Source organism: Austrofundulus limnaeus, unplaced genomic scaffold (assembly GCF_001266775.1).
Source record: "Austrofundulus limnaeus strain Quisiro unplaced genomic scaffold, Austrofundulus_limnaeus-1.0 Scaffold895, whole genome shotgun sequence".
NCBI classification, from domain to species: domain Eukaryota; kingdom Metazoa; phylum Chordata; class Actinopteri; order Cyprinodontiformes; family Rivulidae; genus Austrofundulus; species Austrofundulus limnaeus.
Window position 1 is genome coordinate 68,275 of NW_013953297.1, and position 15,702 is coordinate 83,976.

The window sequence follows — 15,702 nt, forward strand, 5'->3', positions numbered from 1 at the left end:
TATATATATATATATATTCAATTTAAAATGATAAAAAATAGTGAATGTATCTGCGTCTGACCTGGTCGATACCTCTGCCTCTACACTGCAGGATGATCACTTCCAAGAGTTTAGCTGCATGACACTTTGCATCTTCACCTGCATCTACAGTCAGCACCTGCAACAGGTTAGGGTCAAGCAGTAGTTGAACAACACGATTCAGAAGTAACAGAGAACCAACTTAACGTAAGTCCAGCCTGACCTTTTTGCACATGTTATAGATGACCTCCAAGTGTTTTGGATTGGACAGGAGCATGTCTGTATCTACGGTAACATAGTTGTGCAATAGAGGCATCATATCTGTAACAAACAGAATCAGTTATTAAGACTTCATACATCCCCTACTCCACAAAAAGTTAAACATTGTTTTAGTCCAACAAACACACCATGGAAGACCAAACAGAAGAATAGCAGGGAGTGTTTTTGTTGATAGCCTTTAGCTACGTTCACACCGCAGGTCTTAATGCTCATTTTAGATTAAAAAAATCCGATTTTTTGCCGTTCACATTATATTTTAAATACACCTTCCAACTGACTCCAGTGTGAACTCTCTACTGCCCTGATACGACCCGAAGATGATGTCACGTTACATTCAGATACCTGTGAAGTAGTCAAAACAGTCGTGCTGAAAGACCTCGAACAGGACCCCCAGAAGCTGCCACATCTGAGGGGAGATGGTCTGACAGGTGAGGCCGAAAGCCAGAGACAGGATCTCCTCGTAGAACTCTGCAGCAAAACAAGTTGCACTCAAATTCACAAAACATTTTGCACAGCTTGACTCTCACTTCAGTACTGCAAAACATTTACAAAAGATTCAAATTAATTTGGAGAGGTTGTTGCGTGTCTACCAACCACAATGCAAGGACTTGTATATTTCTTCTGTATTTAAATAATAACTGCAAATCTTTCGTAAACTAAAGAGAAAGAAAACAATCAATGATTTATATAGGTAAATCAGGAAAATTAACAAGGGTGCCCAAACCTTTTCATATGACTGTATGTTGACAGAGGTGTGATGTCGTAACGACGATAGGACAGTAGAGGGTAAATTTCTACCGTAGGCCAACTTCATATTGTTTCTATTGTCTATCGTATATACTGCGCAGCCCTAGTGTGGTGTTGTTTAATTTTCCATCCATCCATCCATTCATTATCCACCACTTGCTCCAGAGTCTGATTGTTTGAGTAGGGATGCCAAGACTCTAAGGGAGAGTCAGGCTACCCTAAAAAGAAAACTAATTTCAACTGCTTGTATTCACAAATCTTTCTTCCGGTCACTACCCAAAGTTCGTGGACACGGTAAAGGTAGTAACGTAGACTGATCGGTAAACAGAGCTGCAGCTCTCTCTTTACCACAACAGACCGGTACAGAGTCCACAATAGTACAGAAGCTACACCGATCCATCTATCAATCTGAATGACGCTCCATTCTTTACTCTCTAGTGAACAAAACTCCATGATACTTGAGCTCTTCCATTTGAGGCAGAACCTTACTGCCAACCCGGAGAGATCATTCCCCCTTTTCTGACTGAGGATCATGGACTCAAATTTCGAGATGCTGATCCTCATACAAGTTGCTTACACTCAGCTGTGAACTGCACCAGTAAGAACTGAAGATTGCGGCATGACGACGGCAAGAGGACCATCCATGGGATTTCCCTGTCACAACTGACTTAATGTGAAATAAATAATACTGAAATACTATTTAAATTAAAAGTAAGAGAGTTTTACTCACTGTTAAGTTGTGATAAATCTTGAATTCTGAACTCCCCCACTTTTTGACAGGGAATTCCCAGGCATAACCAACATACATTATGGGAGATGTAGTTGATGGTCGATGCTGGCTATGCACCTTTATTCGAGACATTAATACATCAATATAGGACTATTCAACAAATTTGCTCTGGAAGACACTCTTATTCAAAGCCAACAGCTCAGGGGCAGCACAAGTATTATTGTCCTTCATCTTTTAAATTAGTTTATTTTGCTGATTAGAAAACAAATTTAAAGTATGATATAAAAGCTTTTTCGATAATTAAAAATAAGTGGGTGCAGGAGTTGGCGGGCCAGATCTCGTCCCACCCCGGAGCCCTGCTGCCGTGGGCCTATTTTAAATAGCTTAGCAACTTCAGCCGCAGTTATAGACTGGTGGCACAACGGCTCAGTGGTTAGCACCTACGCCTCACAGCAAAAAGGTCCTGCGTTCAATCCCAGTTTCGGACCTGGTCTTTCTGTGCGGAGTTTGCATGTTCTCCTCGTGCTTGCATGGATTTTCTCCGGGTACTCTGGTTTCCTGCACCCCTCAAAACATGTACAATAGGGTGCCTTCAGGCCCAGGCTGCCCTTGAAAAAGAGATCTGAGATCTCAATGGGACTTGCCTGGATAAATAACACTAAATAAAATAAATACAGACCAAGCCAGAAGTTCTTGGACTCAGCTTCYTTCATGGAAGACTGGTGGGATTGAGAAGGTTCGAGAAGTATTACTCCCACCACCCGATGACATCACTGGTTGAAGTCAACAACACCCCAACTTCACTGAACACAGTGTTAGTGAATTCCGACTTTCCCTGCCTCAGCTGCTGGATAGTTTACCAGAGTCTCCTCAATGCYGATTGAGCTTCTTTATTCAAGGCCTCACCAAACTCCTATATCCAAGCTTTTGCCTCAGCAACAGTCAAAACCCTTTTGGCCAGTCAAAACTCAACTGTTCAAATTATGTTTGTGTATTAAGAATGTAGTGCATGACTCAGTCTTGCAATTTCTGCTATGTCAGCATATTTCATTAGTACCATCTACAAAGGAGAACTACAGGTAGGACTGCATGTCTGAAGCACTAGTATAAATGGCCATCCTGCTCTGTTGACATCACAGTTGACCTGGCCTGATGTGTTAACAACACAATGATTGTCAAGAACAATGAGCAAAGACTGTATTTTCTGAGGATTCTTAGGAACAACCATTTAGCCCAAAATCTGCTGGGGTCCGTCTACTGCTGCTTCTTAGACAGTATTTTTATTCATTTGGTTCAACAACTGCACAGTAGCAGACAGGAACATACATGTCAACCCCTTCTGACGTTTACCTTTATAATGAGCCTCAAAAATCCGTAATTTTCGTAATAAATCTGTATCAGTCACACACAGAGAGTGCAGGTGGACCATCAGCCGTGGAGGGGAGGGATGGGGTGGGGTGCAGACAGTCGGCTGCAGCAATATCAGAAGGAAATGAAGATGGAAGAACTTATTTCTAGAAGCAGGGTGGGTTGGAAATGGAAATTTAATGCTACTGTTTTTTAAAATCCCTACAGGCTCTGACATAGTAAATACTAGTTTCTGTGAGGGGGTCTTAAGCTGGGTGTCTTAGTACGGAGCCCGTGAGGGGACATGGGGGGATTTTTTTTCTTTTGCGTTCCCACGCAAAAGTTTGTTTTATATATGAACTGAATTAAATTTGACTTTTATTTTGAAATATCTGGTTACCAAAACAGGATGTGTCGCCACAAATTCGTGAAATTGACATTGATGTTGCGTGGCTGCACTGCGTTAAAATATCGGCAGATGACATACTTCCATACTTGGCTGTGTGATATATTCATTCTGAAGCTGAATTAAAGCAGTAGGCTAACTCACTAATGGTGAACATGTAAATTTGTTAATAAACCAGCAGGCACAACAGTGCTAAACGACTTATGCGAGGAAACGCAAAAGGTATTGTGAGGTAACGTAATACTATTGTGTGGGAACGCAAAAGAAAAGAAATCTCCCATGTCCCCTCGCGGGCTCCGTATCTTACAGCACTGTACAACTTGTGCTTTTTTTTGCATGTGCATGTGTGTTTTTACTGATTCTGTATTTACAGTATTTATTCATGTATAAGAGGATCTCGAGTATACTACATAACAAATCTAATCATAAATAGCCCGTGTATAATACTACCCCCTTACTTTATGGATGATTTTTAGGGTTAAATTTCTAGTATTATACATGAATAAATACAGTATGTTTGTTTTATCTACTGGGGCACTGAAAAGTATAGTTGTGTAGTGACAATAAAAATGTATTTTAGTCGATTCTATTCCTACAAGACATGAGTTGGGCAACAGTATGTTTACAGAAAACCTAGAAAGACTAAAGTGAATTACAAAACAAAGACCAYTGCAACTTTTATTGTGAAAGATTTGCATCCACAATCAGTGGTTGAAAACCAGAGTTTGTGTGTTGTATTTTACCTTTTGGAGCCATGATAGAACATGATCATCACATATATCTCCCCCATTTGAAACAAAGTGGTGGAAACACTGACAACGCAGTTCAAATATCTTTAAGATGTGCATCCACTGCCACAGAATCTTATGACTGTACTCAACAGTTTGACTCCTTTGTTTACTTAGCTCCCAAAATTTGGTTTTAATTAAAAGTAATAGTTTTCTAATGTGTAGAGCAAAATATTTTGTTTCTTTAAGGTCTGAACTGTTCAGGATTTTGTTTGAATGCATTGATATTTGTTTCATAATCATATTGTTTCCCTTTAAATCACAGCAGTAATAAGGTGCCTTAAAATTCTTACCACAGATTTCCAACTTTGCACAGTAAAACACCTGCAGAAGATTCAGAATCCAGTGGCATATTGGGTGTACAATAAATTAAAAAAAGTCCAAAGTATTTAATTTCACTTTATCGCAAGAGGCTACCAGTAGAGAAACTTTATTAGACCCACAAAAACGAAATCAAATGGGGTTTATTATGCATGAGACAAAAAAATAAAAGACAATGTTTGATCAAGAAGAAATTAAATAGGATGTGTGTGTGCTTTAAAACAACAGACTAAGTCCCAAAAAAAACACACACCTGCCATACCTATGATGGGTTTCTGCAACACCAGGCCAATCACCTGCAAACAGATCCCCTCCAGTTGCTGAGTGATCTACGAGATGAAAAGTAATGAGATCAATTAAAACATTTCAAAACTGTGATCAAACAGACAAAAACCTTTATGGGCGGGCATGTCAAGGGCTGTTGTGTGCTTTTCAAAATAAAATAAAAATGTCTGATGCATGACTGACATGCTGCTGTTGTCCTGCAGAGAAAATATATTGACAGCTCCATTAAATAGATGCAGAGATCAGTACTTAAATCACAGGGGAAGCTTTCATAAATTAAGCGTGTCCTTGGGCCGACATACATTTATGGGCCGGCTCTGGTCTGTAACGAACCAAAAATACGATATTATAAACTAGATACTTCATAGCAGTAGCATATATGACCCCCACACCAACGCAAAACAAAATGCACCAGAACTCAGAGCTCACCAGCACAGATTTATTGTTTGGGGTGGGGGTCCAAAGGGCGTTGTGGTGCTTATTGGTGCGACGRATAGCCCTTTATCGGAACTAAACAACAACAAAAAATATCGGAAGCTCCTATGTTGAATAGTTTTTGAATTATAACAATTTTTTTTTGTCCAGACATCCCCTTTTCAGATGGGGTGGGGTCTGGATGGGGTGAGGGTCTCATTGGAGGGCTTGATGGATAGCCCAGCTCCTATGTTAAATAGTTTTTGAGTTTTAAGCAATTTTGTTAGTCCATACACCCCTTTTCAGGTTCGTCTGTAAAAATAGAGCTGATGTGCCTTGCCCGAATTTCTCATTTTTGTCTCATCTGTCCATAGGATTTTCTCCCAGAAGCTTTGTGGCTCGTCAACGTGTAGTTTGGCAAATTCCAGTCTGACTTTTTTATGATTTGTTTTCAACAATGGTGATCTCCTTGGTCGTCTCCCATTAAGTCCACTTTGGCTCAAACGATGACAGATGGTGGGATCTGACACTGATGTACCTTGAGCTTGAAGTTCACCTTTAATATTTTTAGATGTTTTTCTGGGTTCTTTTGTTACCATTCATATTATCCATCTCTTGGATTTGTCTTCAATTTTCCTCCTGCGGCCACATCTAGGGAGGTTGGCTACAGTACCATGGATTATAAATTTATGAATAATATGTGCAACTGTAGTCACAGGAACATCAAGCTGCTTGGAGATGGTCTTATAACCTTTACCTTTAACATGCTTGTCTATAATTTCCTATCTAATCTCCTGAGACAACTCTTTGCTTTGCTTCCTCTGGTCCATGTTGAGTGTGGTCCACACCATGTCACCAAACAGCACAGTGAGTTTCAGTAGCCCTATATACAGTTCCACTGACTGATTACAAGATTGTAGACACCTGTGATGCTAATTAGTGGACACAAAAAATTTAATATGTCCCTTTGGTCACATTATTTTCAGGGCTACCATAATTTCTGTCCAGGCCTGTTTCACGAGTTTTATTTATTTATTTATTTATTCTGTTAAAGCATGGTTGAAAAGCAATGTCTGACTTTCATTTGTTCATTTTCATATAATTTTTATTTATTATTACTTTTGTCAGATTCTAGTTATTTCTGTGACTATTGTGGGTTTTCTTCCATTAAATGAGAGATACCAACAATTTTGTCCACGTGTGTAAATACTCACAAAGATAGTGAAACATGTATGTGTGTGTGTGTTTGTGTGTATTTGTAATGCACCTCTTTGTGATCTTCCATGACAGTGAGGATGGTGTCTATGGTGCTGAGGATGCCAAGAGCCATGACAGTCTTATCCTCATTCTCCTCATACTCCTCACTTTGAAGAACCCTCGTGAAGATTTCAGCCTGCCAGAAACACTCAAAAAGTTGAGTCTCAGTTTTTTTATAACAATTTAAACAGACATATGTTCTTTCTCTTAAGAATAACAATTTATAATACTGCCATAACACCATTAGGGACGGTCAACAGGCAAAGACTGGAGATCTGTGAAGCTGAATAAGCCCCCCACCCCTGAGCTGAGTTTGAAAGTTGTAAAGTTGCTTTTACCAAAAATATGCCAAGTCTTCTCTGCTAATGCCAAACAGTTAATTCTGCTATTGACTGTTGCTTGGTGTTCTTTATTGGCAACACGACAGATCAGTGGTTAGCACTGACACCTCACAGCAAGAAGGTCCTGGGTTTGATCCCCAGTTTGGACCTAAGGTCTTTCTGTGGGGAATTTGCATGTTCTCCTCATAATTGAGTGGGTTTTCTCAGTGTACCAGGTTACCCCACACCCCAAAAACATGTATAAAAGGTTGCCTTCAGGCCCAGGCCACCATTGCAAAAGAGATCTGTGAACTCAATGGGATTTGCAGAAACAGTGTTAACACCAAACAGGCTGAATGCTCCTGAAGTAGGACTCTCTCTTCCCAAAAGAGCCTAGTCATGTGCACAAATTGGATGTGTCTGTAAGCTAATGATGACGCACTGAGGTATTAGCATTGAATATACATGTAACATTAAAATTTTAGGTACAGAAATTTAGGTGAGGCCTGAGGCCCAGTGTGTGGGGAAGGTGATGATGTATTGACTTTGGCATCTCCCCAGCCACAGTGAATTGGTCATGTGTGAAGACATACAGACATTTATCAGTTATTTACATGCCACAACCTTCAGTGGGCAGTTCTGTTAAAGTGGCTGGGTGCCCTCCTTAGATAATGGTAGGGGAATTTCTGGGTATGCTTGGAGAACACCAACTGACCACTGTAGCAGGCTCTATGCTCACAGCTGAGGCACCTGATTGATCCCTGGGGTATTAGAAATTTAAAAYAACAGTCAATAGCAGAATAAGCTGTTTGCATTTAGAGAGAAGATTGGCACAACCTAAAATWTGCATTTTCCTAACAAATAAGGAACCGTTTCAGAAGAAATAAACAGCCTTTCAATTGGTATAAAATTTATTCTGGGAAAAGTACTGTTACAGAAAAGAAAAAATGAACCAAACACATTTATGGTGACTTATTTTTCCTCAAGGTGCACAACCAAGTCCTGTCTTTGTTTCAGTTCTTTTAGCAATTCATATTAACCTAACCTAAACCTAACCATTAAACTAGTCTAAAAATGGCATTTCACCATATTAGGATCAGGGTTTTGTCCTTGAAAGGACCCCGGATCGTGACAAAGCAGGTGTTTAAACAGGAAACCAACCTGCTACATATCTGGTGCCCCGTGTGAGGCAAAACTATAAGTCAAAACAATCTTCTAAATACTCACATGATTATGACCCCTACAGGACACACAAGTCTCTTACTTGATAATAAGTCTTAGAGCAGTGTTTTTCAACCCCAGTCCTCAAGGCACACTGCCCTGCATGTTTTAGGGGTTTCCCTAGTTTGACACACCTGATTCAGATGACTGCAGTTCAACAAAAGCCTGTTAATCATTTGACAATTGAAATCAGCTGTGTTGAAGCAGGGACACAGCTAAAACATGCAGAGCACTGTGCCTTGAGGACCAGGGTTGAAAAACACTGTCTTAGAGGATGACTCTGACAGCAAAACTGATGGTTGCGGCCACAGAGCTCAATCTGTGAGATACAAAGAGCTTGCAATGATTAAAATCACTAAATCTAGTTTGGGGGAACTAGAAAGGGAAAGTCCTAAATCAGGCAACCAAAAACAATCCAAAAAAGCAGACTGGTCCAAAATGGGATCTAAGAATTTCAAAACTGAACCTCAACAAAGTAAGTGGTCCCCTGCCTGAGACCCCCGTCAAGAGAGATGGTCACCAGACCACTACAGTTGACAGGAAAAGTGGTCACCTGATCGTTATCATTGTGAAGAGAGATGGTCACCTGATCGCAACACTCAAAGGGACAGATACTCCCCTGACCGAAGAAGTCGTTATGACCACTACAACGATCACAGATCCTGTGACACTCGTAGAGATCATAATAGGTCAAGAGCTGTTGTCCACTAATACAAAAGGGAGTCACACTGTAGGGCACACCTATGGACAATGCTGTACTATTAATTATTATGGGGAATCACTAACATTAAGACGTTAAGACGGCAGTCAACTATTCACATATATGTAAATGTATTACTATTTTAATTGAAGGTGAGTCATGCAAATTTATGTTTGTATCAAACAAGTAGATATTCAAGTGACTTTGTGCCCCAGTCTCAAAAGGTTTGGTGATCCCTGTCCTATAAAAATACCCACAATTTGTACATTTGGTTTTAGAGATTGTAACAGACATTTAAGATTGGTGCTACAACTTTTATTTCTGTGCTACAAAACCAGCAACCTCTGTAGCACCAGTGCTATAAGCTACAAAAGTTAAAGTACAGCCCTGCTCAGTTCAATCGTGTCTCAGATGTCTACAGACAATTACTTTGACTCGACTCACGCTTGGTTTGTGCTCTGACATGCTGTGAATACTTTCCACATGCACTGTAAGAGTCCTCTAGAATCACGTGATGCAGTTTTAAGGCTTTACCACCGTATATGATACTGTTGATTTTATTTTACAACTAATTAATAAATAAAATATACCTACCAGGTTCTGTGTCATGTCCACAGCAATGGTGGCCATCTCCTGGTTGTATTCGCAAATCATTTTCTGGATGACATTGGTCAGGTCGTCATTCTCAGTCTCTTTGATCACATGCAGAAACTCGTGCATCACCTGACGAATGTAGGGACGGATGTACAGCTTGGCTACATCCGCGCGCGCACACACAAACACACGCACACAGACACACATAAAACAGAGCAGACCAGTCAGAGAAGTGTTCCTCATCTTAACCTCACAAGGCAGAAAATTCGAGCCTTTAATAATTTGTCACTGAGTCACCAGATATAAAGGTACTGTGAAGTTAAAAATTAAGTTTATAGCAGTGGTTCTCAAACTGTGGGGCACAAGCACTAAACACAAAATGCTCCTGCTTTTATTTTAGGGTATAAAAGTTCTAAGAAGAATGTTTAGACATTGCTCCACTTAGATCTGTTTTTAAACTGAGTTTTAGTGTCTGTTAATAAGTGAAAAAGACCTGTTTGTATGTGCACTAACTCTGACAGCTGGCAGAATGAAGTATAATAAAGTTAATAATTTTTTAAGGAACCTGTGAAATTAAAATGACTTTATCAGTGTTTTACTGTATTAATTTATCTTTAATGTAAAATATTTGCAAACTTGCACTGAAGTAATCAAGTTTACTCTCAAGACATAAGATCATACAAGAGGATGTCTTTCACACAATTATCTTTCTGTGTGGAAGATGTACTCTGCACGTACTCTGACATTTATCCTCTGGGCACACATATAATATATAGCTGAAAGGATTGCAAAGGTTTATTTGTAATTAATATGTTATTATTATCTAGTTCTAGGCTTTTCAGACCCAAAACATGATGCTACATGCCTTTTAAAATGTGTCAACTCTAGCCTGATGTGCAAAACTTTCATAACTTCCAGTACATGTTCAAGTCCTAAAAAATGCAATTCCCTCTCATCGCCTTTGGTGTTCAGGTCTAATGAAACAAGCTAACAGTGGAAAACCTACCCCTAGGCTTTGACTGCTATCAGATGATTGGAAAAGAACATTGCTGGTCTTACTTTTCAACCATGACTAATCAGTGTTTGTCCACACACCTTGCTCCTGGTTGCTGACCAGTGTCTGCAAAGCGATAGCAGCCTCCATCTTAACGGGCATCTCTTTGTCATCTAGCAGATTCTGTCGGACCAACTCCACAGCATTCCTCAGCACCAGCTCATTGTGGAAATGCAGCGGGCTGAAGCAATGTAGCACCCAGCATGACTGCAGGAACAAAGCAGACAAGAACAGGTTTGTAGGTCTACAGAACCCACAACATCAACCCTGGACCATCGAGATAAATAGAGACAGGACCAGAAGCAGGAAAGTGAAGCCACCACGGACAACTACCCACTTTATGCTGTCTGCAGTTCAGTTTTTAAGCCCCACTCTTTCCTGTAAACAAATGGGATAGTTGCTTCACTGAAAAATAAAAAGTATACTCAGTCTCTTTTTTACAAAAGTCCAGCATGACAGCTCCCCCAAAAACACACACTTTTTTAGCATCAGTTCTGAAAAATGGGATGTTGAAGATGCTTTGAACTGGGGTGACTCAAAAAGCTTTTCAGTTGCAGATGTCCATCTAATGATTATTTCCTTAAAGGGGCAATATTATGTGTTTCTCAGGCATATATTTAAATTCTATACCATAGTAAAAGTAACTATGTCACCTTCAGTTGTTATTAAAATGTTGTTCATATGTTTAAATAGAAAATAAACTTGACTTCACACCATGTCTGTTTCTAAACCCCATGAAATTGGCCTCTGTCTCAAGTTGGACGTCATTTAAGAAAAAAAAAACAGTGGCTTTGATTATTTAGCATAACTCAGGTTTCACTTGGCCTATCAATACAATTTAAAAACTGGTTTAAAGTTTGACTACATTTGACTCAAACTGAAAGAGTCTCGGACAGGGTGTATCTTTCTGGTCTAAGCGGACGCTTTCAGTTAATCAAATGGATTTTAATCTAATAAACCATTTTTCGACAATTAATCAAACGTCAATTAATTGTTTGCATCCCTTATATAAACAAACACAAACACAAGCACAAACACAAACTTGGGGTGCGGCTGTGGTGTAGTGGTAGAGCAGCCAACTTGGGACCAGAAAGTCACAGGTTCGACTCCCCGCCATGCCCACATGTTGTGGTGTCCTTGAGCAAGACATCTAACCCTAGGCTGTTGTCCCCATAATGAACAATGCAGCAGGATGTGTGTACTGGGAAAATGGTGAAAAATCGTCCACACCGGGTAGCAAAATCATGTCACACAAAGACACGGGCAAAAATATAATAAATTTTCACTTTTGGTTTTAAGTATGTCATCTATTCAAACTTTCCTTTTACTAGCTAAATAACAAGATGTATACTCACCCTGGCTCGTAAATAACTCATGGGAGAGTTTAGCAATGGAAATACATAGTTCTGCAGCATCAGCTCCATCTGCTCCCTGTAAACCCGTTTCTGTAGGATATGGTATAAAAGAAAGTGTTATGGCAATATTTATTTAACAAAGAAAGAAATACGTGGTCCAAGAATGAAGGTACTCCGTAGGATGATCAGCTGAGTTTTATTGCAATAACAGGAAACACAGAGAACAACCTGCCCTGTCTCTATGCCTCTGCCTCTCTCTGTCTGTCTCTCCACTGTGTCACTCACTCGAGAGGCCTCATACATATATTAACAAACGCCATTATGTCATCTTGGCAAGATTTGATACAAGGTCAATGGAAAACACAAAGATCAACACAAGTGAAATCTAAAAATGACTGTTGTTAGCAAATCTTGTTCTGACTTTAATCATTCTATCTGCAGATGAACAGCATGTCATGAAAACCTAGGTCATTAAAGGATGTCATGAATTACTGGCTTAAACATAAAAGTATTAGTTCCATTACAGAAAGTCTGCTCATCCAATGGCATATCACACACTTCAGAACATTGGGCCTCATGCAAGAACCGTTCGTACGCACAGATTTGTTCTTAAATTATGCGTACGAGTGATTTAGGAGAATTTGTGGCATTCACCAAAGTTTTCGTATTCTAAGATTTTTTTCAGATACGAACAAAATTCACGAGTGGTCCAGATCTGTCGTATATTTTACGAGCMGTCAGTCTGCTGTTATCCAGATGGRTTTTCTTCMCTAATAAYTTTATATTTCRTTAGTTTGAAGATATTTTGAGTTGAAAATAAACCACACTCTATGATTATCTTGACGATAAGCTATTCTGCTTGAATTAGAGTTATAATTTTAAATGTAATAATTTAGACTAACAATATAAATTGTCCCTCCATCCGTTTTCTGCCGCTTATCCATGATCGGGTCGCGGGGGCGGCAGCAGAGAGACCCAGACAGACATCCCTCTCCCCAGCGACACTTTCCTGCTCGTCCTGGGGGACTCTGAGATGTTCCCAGGCCAGAGGGGATGAATAATCCCTCCAGAGAGTCCTGGATTTTCTCCAAAGTGCCAGACATATTTTGAAAACATTTTAAAATGCTTATTTCAGAACGGTGCGCGACGGTGTGGCTTCTGAAATGAAAAGGATTTAACAAAGTTGTTTATACTTTTGGCAGCTCTTTTTATTCCACAGCTGACCTGCTAAAAATGACAGATTTTCTTTTCTGGATCTCTGACAGCAGGACTTCWATCTCTGAACTCGTAAAGTTTTTCTTTTTAATTTTCGCTGTCATTTTCTTTAATGGACACTTCCTGATATCTGAGGCAGGAAACATAGCCTTATATGGTGTTTTTGGAGTGGTAATTATGCTAATCTCCTCTCACGTGCATGAGCAATTGGATACGAACAGGTAGAATTTACGCAGCTCATTTACGCACTTTTCCTGAAGATAGAAGAGTTTGTCGAAGCTGACGTGACATGTTCGTACAAACCCTTCGTACGAACAAAAGTAAGAGAAATTTAGGATAAGAATACGAACGTTCTTGCATGAGGCCCAATGTTCAAGCTTTCACAGAGTCACTCCCAAACCAGCTCAGCCTCGGAGGTCCATCTGTGTTCCTGCTTGCCTTTAGTAGGAGATCAGCTAAAGCTCCAATGCAGTGCAGTGCTCCGTCCTTCCTGCGAGGGTCAGCAGAGGGCTCCACCAGGGTCTGGTGACACAACTCCATCATCTGAGGAAGAACCTGACAAAAGGAAAGAGCTTGCTTGTTGTCCTGTAACCAAAGGGYTGCCAGTTCTATAAGATGCCGGCTCTAAATACACTCTATAGCTAATGAAAGCAACAAGGTCTTACAATAGCATGTATATCACCTCCAAATACAAACACAAAAAAATGCCATTATAAAAAAATACTTGTACCACTGGAAAAAAATTGTAATTTAATCTAAAGTTCTTAAATTAATTTTTAAACAAAACAAAGAGGATTAGATGAATCTAGAGGTTTATGATCATTCATCCAAGTTGCTGAGCAGTCATCTCAGAGTTSTCATCTGCAGTGCAGGAGCAACCAGAGAATAATGCATGTCGATGTAGTGTCCTTCAAACTGTTCCCCAGCCCCCATATCTTACCCTTAAACTGTGTGATCCAAATGTACTAAAGGTTTCTGACCTCTTTCCTCTTGCAAGCAGCTTTGCAAAGCAGGCTCTGAGCMGCAGTTGCCGGGAGGGTGTGGTCATCATAAAGGTCTACAACATAAACATACACAGTTGCTGCAAGACTAACTTTTAGCTGTGTTTAAAATAATATTTGTGAGGTTTTATTGATGTTCTAGTGTTCAACTTTAAAAACATACAGAATACTGCCCAAATTCACTGGTCATTATTAGTACAGCTTTAATAGGCAGATTGCAAAATCCACAGAACTCAAGAGTTCAGCCACTTCACAGCTAACACAGATGTTTGAGCTTACTAGAATGTTAACACACTTACTGAACTTCATCCGGATGTATTCGTAGGGATCTTCCTGCCATAACCTCTCATCTTCATCTTTATAGCACATAAGAGGGAATATGACCTCTTGGCAAATAGTCTGCGAGGTACAAAGGACTTGATGAGCGCTTTGAATTTGAAAGTTATGAGCAAATATTAAGGAGCCGGTGGAACTCTTCAATCAATCAAATTTTATTTATATAGCACTTTACAAGAGTGACTACTTAAAGTGCTTTCCATTAGTTTAGTAATAATAGTAAAAAATAAAAACAACAACGAACAACATTTCATAACACTCAACATCGTTGTTAAAGTGGATCCCAATTTCTGTGAATGGTGTCTGAAAACAGATCCAATTTCCTTTTAGTACTTTCTTGACAACCAGATATGTTTTGCGTTGTTGGATAATTTCAGTGGGGTATTTGTGGTCAAACTGAATTTACTTGTTGCCCACCTGTATCCCTTTCCCTTTATGAATTAGTCTAATTTAGTCTTAACTTTTTGAATAACTTGATGAGCTTCGAAATCTTATACATTCTTGTTTCATCTTTAGTCTTAATTTACACTCTTGCTAATTACAGCTTCACGCTAAATTAAGTTTTTAGCTAATGTTCTGCTAATTTCAGCTGCTAGCGACAGTTTCGTAAATTTTAGCTTTAAGCTTTTGCTAATTTAACCTATTGTTTGGATGGTTTTAGTTTCAGCGTTAACAAATTAATTCATTTAGCATTCAGTTATTTTAGGTAATTTTTATCATCAGCATGGTTTGCAGATTTGGACTTTTGGCATTGTAACCTCAGATGTTTACTGTCATAAAAAGAGCTCCCGTGCAGGTGTCTAAAATAACTCTGGAGCCCTAAAATTTATGAAAACCAAATTACAAAGTGCTGGGGACGCAATGGCTACTTTGAGAGAAAATTAGCTGCACATTATCAAACAAGACAATTGTAAAACCCCACAAATATTTGGTGATATTTTGAAGACTACCTCATGAATCCGTTCACCAAGCTGTAATCAAGTGAAATACAACCTTACGGTTAATCTACCTGCATATGTGGCTTCATCTGCTTCCAGGTCAATGAGTGTGATACTCCCTGGTTGAAGTAATTGAGGCACTGTTGCAAGACCCGAGGAGTAACATACTGCTTCTGTCGGTGCTGGTCCACAACTTTCAGCAGAACCTTTTAAAACAACATGCAACATATTAATTCCACGTTTTGACTAAGCTGCCCGTAACGCTTTACTCCTGGAACTTAAATACCCTTAACTTTTACAGTTTGCTTTAGCCCTTGAAGGTTGTGTTTTTTAATTTCTCACAGCAGTTATGTTTTTAAAATTTAAAGGCCTTTAA

At 39.4% G+C, this 15,702-nt stretch overlaps 1 protein-coding gene across 1 annotated transcript in view; it reads right to left on the minus strand.

Moving 5' to 3' along the window:
• ipo8 (importin 8) overlaps nucleotides 1-15,702 on the minus strand; it is a gene marked incomplete in the record, with an annotated part of 58,989 nt that overhangs the window by 18,404 nt on the left and 24,883 nt on the right. The window contains 12 exon segments of the mRNA XM_014029392.1: nucleotides 62-157; nucleotides 242-339; nucleotides 640-765; nucleotides 4,899-4,965; nucleotides 6,603-6,728; nucleotides 9,428-9,588; nucleotides 10,523-10,688; nucleotides 11,837-11,926; nucleotides 13,490-13,606; nucleotides 14,032-14,108; nucleotides 14,352-14,451; nucleotides 15,398-15,532. Of these exon segments, the coding sequence (XP_013884846.1) occupies nucleotides 62-157; nucleotides 242-339; nucleotides 640-765; nucleotides 4,899-4,965; nucleotides 6,603-6,728; nucleotides 9,428-9,588; nucleotides 10,523-10,688; nucleotides 11,837-11,926; nucleotides 13,490-13,606; nucleotides 14,032-14,108; nucleotides 14,352-14,451; nucleotides 15,398-15,532 (1,359 nt within the window).